General features: G+C 35.3%; 1 protein-coding gene across 7 annotated transcripts in view; it reads left to right on the top strand.

Moving 5' to 3' along the window:
• SESTD1 (SEC14 and spectrin domain containing 1) overlaps positions 1–12,794 on the top strand; it is a 58,787-nt gene extending 45,993 nt beyond the window's left edge. For all 7 annotated transcript variants that reach the window (XM_054209230.1, XM_054209227.1, XM_054209224.1 and 4 more), the window contains 8 exons: positions 2,268–2,462; positions 3,055–3,169; positions 4,325–4,484; positions 7,146–7,227; positions 7,548–7,670; positions 8,915–9,106; positions 10,755–10,876; positions 12,038–12,794. In XM_054209230.1, the coding sequence (XP_054065205.1) occupies positions 2,268–2,462; positions 3,055–3,169; positions 4,325–4,484; positions 7,146–7,227; positions 7,548–7,670; positions 8,915–9,106; positions 10,755–10,876; positions 12,038–12,167 (1,119 nt within the window). In that variant the 3' untranslated portion in view covers positions 12,168–12,794. The remainder of the gene's footprint in view (positions 1–2,267; positions 2,463–3,054; positions 3,170–4,324; positions 4,485–7,145; positions 7,228–7,547; positions 7,671–8,914; positions 9,107–10,754; positions 10,877–12,037) is intronic.
• Positions 12,795–13,893: the final 1,099 nt, after the last annotated feature.

The raw sequence follows: 13,893 nt of genomic DNA, 5'->3' as shown, positions 1-13,893 counted from the left end.
TCAAACTGAAAAGAGAAAACAAGATTTGAATATACTTTTTTCTCACTTGGATATCTGTAATGGAGAACTACGCTTTAGCTGGGGCTAACTACAGTTCTTGAAATCACTGAAATCCCACTGAAGTTTGCAGGCTGGCCTATAGTCTGCTTATCGGTAAAGCACTGGCAAGGTGGATGCTGCTTGGTTCTCAGATGTTGGCAGGAGTTTGTAGAAACAACAGTCAGAAAAATTTAAATTTATACCAAAAGAAGCAATTGGGAGACCGCTGACCTACCTTAAATTTAGATGCCTGTTTATAAATTAAAACCATTTTTTGACGACAGCACTGAAAAAATGTGCTTTGCCTTTCTCTTTGATTTTTTTTAAACATCTCATAATAACTGAGTGTATTCTTCCTCTTTCATTTTCTCTCCTAATAATTGAATTGACAGCTTGTATGCTTGCTTTCTTTCATCCTCTCCTATTTATTTATTATTTCTCTTTTGAAGATACTTGCAAAAATATTTCATTTGTTTTAAAGATAGACCTTTTTTACTTCAACTTACTCTGAAGTGAAAAAATAATTTTCTTAGGGTGGTTTTTTGTTTGTATTTTGTTTGTGTGTTTGGGGGTTTTTGTTTGTGTTTTGGGTTTTCATTTTCTGACTCTTATTGATGAGCAATATACTAGAGCTGTTATTTTTAAGCAAATGTTGGCCTTCTCTCTGTGCTTTTGAGCTGTCATGTACAGCTGTGCCTAATTTTCCTCTACGGAAAGGATCAGTAACACAATTCTTATATATGGATTGCCAGTCTCTTAATTTCACTGATAGCTTGGCCAAAACCAATTACTGCAACTGTTTTACTTTAATGCTAAAAGTAAAAACTAAAAATTACTAATCTAAATTTTTTGTTTGACTTCTCATATTATAGCTCACTTTTCACACTTAATAAGCTAAATTTGTATGTTCAGTGTCTAAAGGTAATAACAAGAGTTGTGTAAATTGAGTTTATTGAACCTGTGTATTTGTAGCACACGTGTGACAGTGGAAGATGTTTCCATATTATGTCATTTTAGTTGCCCTTTTAGGGTAGACGAAAGATTTATTCTGCTCTTAAATTTTTGGCTGATTGCTAATTCAACTTTTTCATTACTTTTTTTTTTTCCATCTTTTCATACTCTGTTTCTTCCTGTGAGCAGATGGTAGAGAAGGCTTTGGGTAAAAAGAAAAAAAAATCTGAATATGGATATTTATACTCTCTTTTGCATGCTTTGTAAATAAATTATGCAAAAGCTGAAGGCATAATTTAAAAAAAAATTGCAAATATCCCAATGAGAGTGTGACAAGACTACTAATTAAATCAGATATTTTAGGCCAATAGATGGTGCTATTCCATAGCATTAGAAATGCATGGAGCATTTGAAGGTCACTTTACTGTAGGCCAAAATAAAAGCTGTTGAACAAACATGTTTTGTTTTACAGGCATCTCAGTCATACAAGATGTGAATGTGATCTTGATATACCAAGTAGCTTTAAATTTCCCAGAACTGTTAAATATTTGAACTTTTTTTTTTTTTTTTGCAAATACACCACCATGGCAACATAACTATCTCCTATGTAGATATTCAGTAATCAAAGCATTTGAAAAGCAAATCTGCACATTTTGAATTGAGTAGTATAAAGCTTTTCTTAAATAAGAAACAAGGATCATTTTGAAGTTTCTGTTAATGGATACTCAGTTTTACTCAGAAGATAGAGATTACTTCCACTTTGTCAACGCTACTATATTTTTTGAAAATGTTTTTTAAAAAATTATTCCTTGTTTCAATCATGTCACTGAAAGTAACACCTAGATAGTCCTATGAGCAGCTTTTTGTAATAGCTTACCACTTGCCAAATCATCTTTTGCTTTGGTAGAGCACCATAGACGTATAAGCATTAGAAATATGTTTAAAGACAGTGGAATTCCTCTGTTGGTTCAGTAAAATAGTTTGAGTGGGAGTTTGTGCTGGGAGCTAGTAGCCATGCCTTACGATCTTCCCACCTTTCTGCACCATTTTTTTTATAGTACAGAACATACATTAAGATGTACTGAGTGCTTTTTGAGTTGATTTGAAATTAGGAATGTTTTTTCCTCCCGTGTGAGATTTCATAATTACTGTAAGCTGTAATAAGTTTCTTTTAAAATCTAATTATTTATTAATCTGCAGTTAGATGTGTGCCATTTTAAGAGAAATAGAATTATGTTTTGTATTACTTTAATGCTTAATTTTTCTTCTGGTTGTAGGAGTGGTTTGCTGTTTATGTTGAGCTTAATCAGCAGATAGCAGCTCTTCTAAATGCAGGGGATGAGGAGGACCTTGTGGAATTGAAAGCATTGCAGCAGCAGCTGAGTGACGTGTGTTACCGGCAGGCCAGTCAGCTGGAATTCAGGCAAAATCTATTACAAGCAGCACTTGAGTTCCACAGTGTTGCCCAGGATGTAAGTTTTTCTTTTAAACTTTTCAGTTTCACGTGCCAATATATTATTGCCTTAGTATTATAGATATTGAATACACTGGAAAAAAAATTTAGGGGGGGTGCTGGGAGATATAATCTCACTTGGAAAATGTCACCAGTTTTCATTAACTGTAATTGAAACATTGAGAAGATGGATTTCCCTGTTTTGAGGAGCAAAGTGCCTTGTAATATGTCCTATATTTCAATAGTATTTTAAATAAAATGGTTACTAGCTTTTTCCCCCCTCTTGTTAGAGGCATATGCATTAATTAAACAGCAATTTGGTGTAGTTCTCATAGTTTCTTTTTTAAATTGCCATTTATTCCTTTCCTATACTTGTCAAAAAAAAAAAAATCTTGGCTTCCTCCTCTCCTCTCATCTGGGAATGTATGTTTTTAGACTTTTATAGACAGATGGGTCATTTATCTTTCATCTTGATTTTATTTCCTATAGTTGTAAAGAGAAACTTCTAAAATGACAAATTTCCAAACATTTATAAAAAGACTGCAGACCCACCCATGAGAAGCTCAAACTTCTTTTTTAAATATCAACATTTATGTTGTTATTCATTTTAGTTGTCACAGCAACTGGATGGCTTACTAGGAATGTTGTGTGTAGATGTAGCGCCAGCAGATGGAGCATCAATTCAACAAACTTTAAAACTACTGGAAGAGAAGTTGAAAAGTGTTGGTAAGCAAAAGATTTCTGCATTTCAGGTACACACATTCTAATGAATGTATTGCAGGGAAAACCCTAGTAATCCCACTGCCCCCTTTAAAAAAAAAAAAGGCAGAAAAAATAGTTTTTATCTCCTCTGATTCCTAGCTAAGTAATGCTCCACCTAACTACCTTTGAGTTGCTTATCTTGCTTATGCTATCTACTGCATAGTTGTTCTATCTGGGAAAACAATCTGGAAATATTTTCTTTTAAATGTTTTACATGTAATATATATATTTTTATATACCATTATCATGCATTTAATCTGTAAACAAACTCCTCCTCAAATCATCCTTAGTATGTCGGAAATATACTGTTTAGATGATCTTTTTGTCTCCAGAACTGACCCTGTGATGATTGAGATTGTTATTCACTCAGTTTTAGAGTAGGTAGAGCTTGTACTGAATATTTTGCATAGCTTTGAATGTATATGTTAATAAGTGGCATGTTTAAGGTTGTTACAGTGTCGAGCATATAGAATATTTCAGTTGGAAGGGACCTACAATGATCATCTAGCCCAACACGTTGTTAGGGGAAAGAGCTTTGAAGCAAAATCATACATGGTAGAAGTAGTTATGATCGGAATATAACAGTCGCATACACATTGAATACAACAGATGCATAAACTAGATATTCCTTTAAGAAAACAGATAGTAGAGCTGCCAATAATAGATATAATAGCAGATTCTAAGGGTTGGCATATTTCAGTGTAGAAAAATCTATCAGCCATATCAGATGTATTATAAAGTAGTAACTTCTGCCAGCCATAGAAGAACATTTAGACTACAACTGCTTAGCAATGATAAATACTTTAGGTATTGTGCAACTGTGTGGATGAAAGATGTTAATTAGCTATTTATATGCTGAAAACTTAATACTCACTGTCAGCTCTTATTCCTGTTCTTGTTATCTGCTAGGTCATAAAATAGCAAAGGCTTCTTCATTAATATAGACAAATGCTCACTCCAACATAAAGTTGGAAAGGGCAGTGAAAGACATAGTAATGTCCTTTTCACTTTACAGCCTTCCATCTCAGATTCTGTTGCATTTTATATCTCTCCTTTGGGGAAAAAATCAACAAATTTATAAGAGTGACCATTGACTTTTTTCTTTCTTTTTTTCTTTAGACTCAGGCTTGCAAGGCTTGCGTGAGAAAGGTCAAAGTCTTCTTGATCAGATATCTAATCAGGCATCCTGGGCCTACGGAAAAGATGTAACCATAGAGAACAAAGAAAATGTGGACCATATCCAAGGAGTGATGGAAGATATGCAGCTTAGAAAACAGAGGTAATAAAAGTTCTAGTCATTAGGATTTTCGTATGCTGATAGGTTACTAGAGATGTATATATTTTTTTAAAGATACTATTTTGCTTTATCTTCAGTTAAGGGATATAATACAACTGTAACTTATATTTGTGGTATATTCAAATGGGACAGAAGCTTCCCTGTTGGAACATATTCCTAAATCCAAGCACCTTTTGTATTTCAGAACTGAATGGAGTATTTGAGTGCTTTTCTGTACTTGTAAATGCTCAAGAATTATACATTCCTTTTGTATGGAGCTACGGAATGGATGCAAGAGGCATCTTTTATATGTTAGCAGTTTGAGAAGGAAGGTATAATAAAAGTACAGTAGTGATAATGGCTCTAAAATTACATATTAATTATGTACTGACTCGTTAATCCTCTTCTTTTTCACAACCTTTGTCCTTTGAGCATGGCATTTTCACTTCTGAAGATAGGAAGAAAGATGAGATGGTGTCGGGGGTACAGGGTATAAAACGGAGGCACATAGTTCAGTTTCCAAAACTCCCCGCAAAAAAACATTTTGAAAAAAGAGTGGGGAATGACACTGCAGTAGGGGAAAATGCTGTGGAGAGTTGAATTTGCAAGATGGATTTTGCCATCATCCTTTTCCTCTAAGACTTTCACTGATTATTTTTTCTTAAAGACGTAGGAGTACTAGATTTGCTGTAGTACTACCTTTTTTTTTCTAGTCAACAGTATGAAAGAATCAGATGATGTTGCTCATTATTACTGCTGGAACCCCTGAGAAAATACAGTACTCTCCAAAGAAAGTGCCTGAACTTTGAGGGCAATGGCTGAACAAAAAAAGTCCCTCTAGGGAACAACAAGGTCTAATGAGCATCAAGTTGTTCATTTTAGGAATTAATTCTACCACTTACAAATTATTTTCTTGGAGAGCTTAGTGTGTAAGAAACCACGTGTATTGGTAACGCTTAGAGAAGATATTGTTTTAAGTATGTCCTCTGAACCCTCTTTACTTGAGTAGCACCTGTGTTTAGAGGGCAAACTGCAAAGAGCAATAGAGGACTATGTGTCACTGTGCAATAAAATGGCAGCTGGAATTCAGTACTGAGAAAAGAAATGCACATGGGAGAAGGAAAAACTTTATATACATAGTTAATGGACTCTGAACCAGCTGTTAACTCAAAGGTAAAAGTTTAAAAACTTTTGCAAAAACTGGTTTAATGTCCAATCATACTGTGAGAAGCAAGTAGAATGCTAAAGATTATTAGGAAAGTAGTAGAAAACTAAAAGGAAAATGTCATTGTGTCACTCTATAGATTTGTAGCCCACTTACATTTTAAGTGTTGAACAATTCTGGTCCCCGTTCTCTGAAGGGATATAGAATTGTGGGAAGTCAATTAGAGGATCAGAAAGTCAATAAGGTGTTCAGACAAAGGTGTGACGCAGCTTCCAGATGATGAATGATTAAACAAGGTTCTTCAGCCTGGATGAGAGACAAAAAAGTACAGAAAGGACCATTATCTCTCAGTAGCATTTAATAATAATTTTTGAGATACTTCATTTTTGTTTTTTTTCTCCCCCAAAAATTCTATTGAATGTTTCTCATTATTTGTATACACATGCAGTATAACATTTATTTCTAGGGGTGTTTTGCTGCTTTACTTATGATTTTGGAGCCCATAAACTGTTTTCCTGTATTATTAGAGCAATAAATTTCCTTTCTGTAAGCATTGCAGCGCTACAGGACATGTAACAAAACACAGCATGCTAACAAACTGTTCTTTGGAAGTGCTTATGTCTGCAACCAGTTTGAAAAAACAGATCTGTGCATACCATCTTTTGGATTCAGTTATAGTGCTAACTGTTGTTGCCATCAGTAATTCCATTTGCACTGGACAGGAGTCTGTATCTTGCTGTTTACTTTGTAGGCTCTGAAATTGAAATGGAAAGGTCATTCTGCTAAAGCTTAGCTCTCACTGTGGAAAGAAAAGGACTTTCAATACTTTTTTAAATTCTAACTAGAGAAAGAACTTCAAAATGTGCCTAATTCAGAACAAGAGAAGTAGAATTAGTTTTTATATGAATTAGATTTTTAAATGCTTCCTGACAAGTTATAGCAAAGGACATCATCATATGAAGGTTCAATGATTGCAATCTTTACTTAGCCAAAAAGAAAAATGGAAAGATGTATTAACATCTTTTAAACAGTGCTCGCTTATTCATCAAGAAAACTTTTTGCTACCAGCTCACAGTACAATTCAGAGTTATGCCAGGTTTAAGTCAGCTTTCACCTAGACTTCAGTAGGATAAAATCTGAGCCATGGAAACCTCTATGGGGCAAATCTTACCAGTGCAACAAGGTAAGGAACCTGCAATGCTGCTGGAAGGTGTTGTAATTACTGCTGGTATTACTATCTATAGCTTAGCCATATCAGGAGTCTTGAGGATCGTGATTTTGGTAGGTTGTAGTGCTCAGTTCTATTTATTGCATGTTTCTTATTGTTATGCAAGGCATTAAATATTTTGGCCAAGCTAAGCAGCACAAAAATGCTTTAACTGCCTTTTCATGAACACTTGTATCTTCACGTTGCTCACTGAAAACATTGCTGTCAAACTCAAAAGTGTATTGTGTCTGCTATGCTTGTGTTGGTGAGTCTGTCTGTGCTACTGTTTAAGGTGTGAGGATATGGTGGATGTGCGGCGACTGAAGATGCTTCAGATGGTACAGTTATTTAAATGTGAAGAGGATGCTGCTCAGGTATGAAAATGCCTACAGAATTTCATCATTCTGGTCTTTGTGGTCCACTAGCTAAACTTACGGGGATTGATAGTTGTACAGTATTATTTTTGTCACTTGCAAATATAGTTTTATTCAGTGAATTTGCACAGGGAAAATAAAGGATATAGCAATGACTGAAAATGGTGTATTTCGTGATTGCATGCATGATCTACCAGTTTATGATAACTCATAACTTTTTTCCATAGCAAAAGTATATGCTGGTACTGAAGTTTCTTTACCCTTCTGGATTAATTTCATTTTAATTTATGGGGTTTTCTCTTTTAACTTCTGTTTTTCAGGCAGTAGAATGGCTAAGTGAACTGCTGGATGCTCTTTTGAAGACACACATCCGATTGGGTGATGATGCTCAAGAAACAAAAGTCTTGTTGGAGAAACATCGAAAATTTGTTGATGTTGCACAGGTGAAATTAACTACTTTTTTAGCAATGAGTTTTGTACAGTTTCATAAGATCTTCTAAATAGAATTGGTACCTGTATGGACAAACATGCAATAGCTGTTACTAGTCTTAATAGTTTGCCTCAATGCTTGAATGAAGAAATCATGATTGCTGGAATTGGTGATGACCCTAATGAGATTTTGAAGTCCCATCAACAATAGCAACGCTGCAGTTTACTACCTGATAGCAGTTACTACTGCTATCTGATAGCAGTTTACTACTATTCTGCTTCACATAGGCAATGCAAAACACAAACATAAATTTACGTTGATTTTCTATAAAGGCATATATTTCAAACAGTCTTTATAATGACTTTTGAAGGACTGCAGTCAAGATACTGAAATATGGATGAGTCACTTGGTTTCGGTCTATTTTGTGCTGTACTTCATGAAACAGAGCCTGCCTCTATACTGGTTTACCAGATACAGTTGACTGTTGGTGTATGATGGTCCTGCTCATACAAGGAGTTTTGGCACTAACAGAGTTAGTGGTTAGAACAGAACTGACAGCTTTAGTTCTTGACTGTAGCAGCCAACTAATGAATCCTGCTGTAGAAGAGTCTACTGAAATTCACTGAAGCCACAGGGAGTGTTTGCATGACTGTTTACAAATCCTGAATATGCAAACAGATGCTGGGTACATGTGAAAGTGCTTTTTCATATGTATACTCCTCTTAGGAATGTCTAATTCAGACTTGCCAATTAACAGATGTGATGTTTTCAAATTGCACCTGGTACACTGGAACTGATTGTCTCTTTTGATGAATGAGAACTGATGGTGACAGGAGGGTAGCTTGCTGTTACAGCGATGTGCCACAATGCACCTGGATGCTGGGTGACCACAAACATGGTGACAGTGAAGTCAGTGAGCCAGTCATCTTGGCTGTAGATATCAAGCATCCCATGTAAGATCCAAGCAGCTGATTGATATTTTCAGGAAGCTCTGTGCTTTTGCCAGTGTGAACGTTAGACAACAGGGGATTATTTTTTAATTTTTTTAAACAGCAAAAGCACAGTTTGGTTATTACAATTTTATTCATACTTCAGCAGTGTTTTCTACTAGACCAGATTAGTTCAATATACTTTGTGGATCTAAATTGAGAAGGTTTCATAAACTTGTCTGCTGTTGTTTTAACATGCTAATTAGCTCCTAAGCTAAATGCAGAGGGTTTTATGTGTACTTTCTTTTCCATCCCCTACAACTTTTAGAGTACTTATGATTATGGGAGACAGTTACTGCAGGCAACGGTTGTCCTGTGCCAGTCCCTGCGATGCACTTCAAGGTCCTCAGGGGACACACTTCCAAGACTGAACAGAGTGTGGAAACAGTTTACAATAACTTCTGACGAAAGAGTGCACCGGCTGGAAACTGCTGTTGCATTTCATTCAAGTGCTGAAAAGGTGAGCGCTGTGTTTTTAAGACAAAAAATTTCTTATCAGAATTTAAGCAAACAAAATGTAAAAAAAAATGAAATTGTCAGTGCTTTTTTTCCTTTCTAAAATAAAAAAAAAAAAAGCAGAAAGAAGAAGAAAGACATGTTCTTCTAATTGTTAATTTCAATGCTTAATGCAATTATTGCTTGCATACCTACATTGGTATAGGGCCTGCTTAACAAGAACTAGAACAGCAGCCCTGAAGTTCAGGTGTGTTGAGTTGGGGCTGGGAGGAATTTATTTATTTTTTTTTAAACTCTTCGGAGGGGAACTCTGATGTCGATCATAAAGCATTTCTTTGTGTGTTTTATACTGTGCTTTTTAAAGGCAAGGAACACTTCTTGATTTGTGTTTTTGGGCAAGGTATAATACAAGACTATGGGGTCATTTAAGACCTTCAAAACACACCTCTGCTATGGTATGGTTTTCAAACTCCTGTCCATTAATGTAAATAATGAGAGGTAGGGCCTTTTCGTCCAGGAACCATTCTTTCTGAGAAGTGATACATTTTAGAAAAGCAATTTAGAATATATGTCCTAATGTTGACAATAAAATTGCATATAACTGCAAAATAAGCCAACCTTGTACACGGTAAAACAAAATAAATTCATTCTGTCATTGAAGGAGAGCATAGATGCAAAGCTGATTCATATGCTACTTGCTGGTATTCATTTCTTGTTTGTATTAATGGAAGATACTTTGAATTTGTAGGCGAGAGTTGCAAAAACAGAAATATATCCTCTATGCTGCTACGGATGGCTGAAAAAAGTTTTACCTGATACGGAATTAGAATTCAGCCCATAAGAATTGATTGTCTCAGTCCATATTATGAGCATTCTTTCATTATTGCAGTAGTTAATTGCTATGTTTTTAGGCAATCACAAGTTTTAAGAAAAAAAAGTAAATGGGTAGCTGAAAAAATAATGGTCTTGTTCAAAAACATAATTCTTCTGGCACTATTGTGACATATTAATGAGACTGTGAGGAAAATATGCTGTTAATATCCATACTGCTTTGGAAAAAAGAAAGAAGCAGCAGAGGGAGAAGTGGAAGAAAATACAGAACTAACTACTAGTATTGGGTCCCAATCCTGTCTGGAAACATTTGCCTTCAGACTTTTTTTTAATCCCACCTGTTCTGTACCAGATGTGGATTTTAGTTTTGAAATAGCCTGTAAAGGGCCCTTCATTATTCATGTTTATGGAATAGAATAGACTGTTTCAGTTGGGAGGGACCTACAACAGTCATCTAGTCTAACTGCCGCACCAATTCCGGGCTGACCAAGTTAAAGCATGTTGTTAAGGGCATTATCCAAATGTCTCTTAAACACTGACAGGTTACTATTTTTATGCATTTGATATTTGTTGCTGGAATACTGTCTAGCAAGACTATTTTTTTCTTTTTTATTCCCTCTCAGAAGTAATGTAAAACATTCTGGTACAGAACAGTGGTAGCCCTGAACTATCTTCTCAATGTAACTTAATTGACATTTTCCTTTCTTGAATTATATGAATATTTCAATTGATCTCATTCACCCAGTTAATTGCACTTAAAAAACTACATGCTATCCCTTGTCTACTTTATTCTGCATTTCTTTTTTTTTTTTTTTTAATAGATTTTGCAAGAATGTCCAGAGCAGCCTGAAGCTTTTAACGAAGTGGAGCAATTTGATGAAATTGAAGCAGTTGGGAAATCGTTGTTGGACAGACTAACAGTGCCTGTAGTTTATCCTGATGGGTATGCAGAATGTTTTGACTGAATCCTGAACATTATTTCTGACCCCTCTGGCATTTCAGTAGAGTTCTGTGTGTCCCCTTTATGAAAAGTGGGATCTTAGCTGTCTTAAATCCTGGCATCCCCGGCTCGTCATCCCTTGGCGTTCTATTTTTGATGCATGTAACAAACAATTAGCAAAGAGTTCACTCATTAGTAGAAGTGGTTTAAGAAATGTAGGAACACACAAAATGTCATAAAAAGCTTGGAGGAGTCTTCATCAGCCTCTTTACCGGTTCGGACTTTTGTCAGTATCTTCTTAGAAGTCCAGGTCACTGTTCCCTGTCCTGTTCATGGCTTCTAATCTGCATTAGGGAAAACAACTTCCCATATTGTGATCCCATGTGCAGTTGGGCAATCTGTTGTCTTTGGAGTTCCCCAGTCAAACTAGCCTACCGTGTGAAATAACTTTTCTGTCTGCTTATGCCTGTCCCCCTGCTCTGTCTGAAGTCCCTTGCCCTACCACCAAAGTCTATGCTTCGTAATTAGATTTGATACCTGTTCTTCCGGAACGTATTCTCTTCAAATTCTCCTTTTGCTGACAACTCGGTTTGTTGGAAACCAACAAAGTGATTTCCCTAACATTTTGGCTGTTCTTTTGTTGTGTTTGAATGGGAGAAATCAACTTACACAGCCATGTGTTCTTTTCAATTTGAGAGAGAGATGACATAATTTGGCAGCATGTGACTGACTTCCCATACACAGAGTCCTTCAATAACGCAGCAATCATATAGCCTCAGAAATCACGTACAGACAGATTTCCTTGATTGTCATAGTACTCAAAACTGCCAGACTGACTTGGGGAGTAGCTAGAGAACGGCAGTAAAAAACAGTGTTAGGAAATACCTGGTTGCACTTACAGAACAGCGCCCTGCTGTTGATAAAATCTTTTGGATATAAAAGGGTAATTTAGGATTTGTAATAATTTCATCAAGATCTGCCATCAACTCTGATCACTGAGTCTCCAAAGCCTGTTAAAGGTGGTTTTTAAATTTCAAGATGAAAAAGTGCCTGGTTTTCTTATCTGCTTTGTGTTTTCCAGTGCCATTCGTATGTGTATTCACGCACTGTCTTACTTATCACTGCTGACTTTTTGTGTTTTTTTGTTGTTTTTTTTTCTTTTAGGTCTGAGCAGTACTTTGGGAGCCCAAGTGATATGGCTTCTGCAGCAGAACACATTAGAGAGAAGATGAAGCTAGTTGGCCTGAAAAAGCAGCAGCTGAGACAACCAGAAGCCACTACCCCAGACAGCTAATACTGACCCTTGTCTACGAATTCGTAATAGGACTTCAGTTTGTAATCCAGCATGTTGTTTGCATATTACAGAATTTGGCATAATATATTAAAGTGCATTTCACAGCCGTTATAAGTCTCATCTTTTTTCAAAGTAACGTTCTCAGCATCTTAACACTGTACATCTATCAAGCCATAATTATTTAACATGCTATGAAACCATAGATTCCACGTATCTTATGAAGAGGAACTGTAAACTTTGCACTGAAATTTGCTGTAAAGCTTTATCTGACCTGTCAGCTGCTTCTGAGTTAAACAGCTGATGCAAGCTTTGAATGGTGCTAATGAAAGTGTTAGGAGTTCCATATTATGAAATTGTAGTTCTTTGCTTCCCCCTATGCCAAGGTGATGTAGTAATTTTAGACTGTAGGTAAAGTTCCTGCAGTGTAGACAGTGGTGACCTATAATTTTAATTTGAAATACTTTAAAAAAAAAAAAAAAAATCATTTTTATTGTGCCAGTATGCAACCTGCCCATCAAATCTTTGATATATCAAATTCATTAAACAGATGTTTTCCTATTTGTATTGATAATGTATTAAAAGCTGTTTGTGCTTAATAAAAATCATCTTTTTAAAATCTAATATAAATTTGTTCTGGTCTGTATTCCCAAATGTCATTTGTGTTATATTTTTTTTGTGATGAATAGTAGTAAAAGTCATCAATTCCCCCCAATATATTTACAAAGTCTGTATAATTTTTCTTAACAAATACTCTTTAACACACTGTAGCTATAAGGGGAACTGCTCTTGAACCATTATTAATAGGAGCAAGAGTCTGTATTTTTTTCTCTTACTTTCTGATAGCAGTACTTACAGAAAAGTAAGATAGTCTGTGCATTAGTCAGTGTTACATTAATAACAGTTTTGTTCCCATGTAAGACTGGTACGCATCTCTTGTGCTTTATTTCTAAGTCTTGTTTCCCTTTGAACAGAGAATCTTGAGCAATGTGAATATCCCTGGTAGTACCTTTGAGGTTAAAGATTTTCATCTAATGAAAAATGATTAACATGAAGTTCATAAGCAACTTAAAACCATGAGATTAGTAATAAAATGAAATTTATTAAAAGAAGGGAATTGGATTGAAATAAAATCAGATGTGTGCATAATTGGGTTAACTTCTTGCACTTCAGGATTTAATGTGGATAAATTCAATATTATATTTACTGGAAGGTGGTGTGACCATTTTAGAATACTATGTGTGAAACAAACAACTGTAGGTCTAAGTACCTTGTGTTAACTCACTATATTTTGCTCACAGTAAACATAATGCTCTCTTCCTGCAGGCATTGGTGTTATTCTGCAGGTTTTCTTGATGGATCTGTCATTCAAATATATTTATTTATTTGTCTCAGTTTTTCCACATTTTCTCCACAGGAAAGTGATATGTCAAATAGAGCAATTTCTCTATAAAAATAATAATTCAAAATTAATGGCTTCTCTTCACCTTCAGTGATAAAGGTATTTTTTTTTCTCTCAGGGTATGTTGGCAGAGGAAATCTGATTATTTTTTTGATGCAATGGTACAATATTATGGTAATACTAGTTTAACACAACCGAAGTTTCACAGACCTTATTTATTAATGTACTTTTTCAATGCAATCTTTTAAAATTTAATTTAGTTGTTCAATTCCATTTGAGAAAGCTGCTGTTACTATGGCTAATATTTGGATAGATAAATTTATTTAG

The sequence above is a fragment of the Rissa tridactyla genome, chromosome 7 (assembly GCF_028500815.1).
Source record: "Rissa tridactyla isolate bRisTri1 chromosome 7, bRisTri1.patW.cur.20221130, whole genome shotgun sequence".
Lineage (NCBI taxonomy): Eukaryota > Metazoa > Chordata > Aves > Charadriiformes > Laridae > Rissa > Rissa tridactyla.
This window is presented reverse-complemented; position numbering and strand designations above follow the sequence as displayed.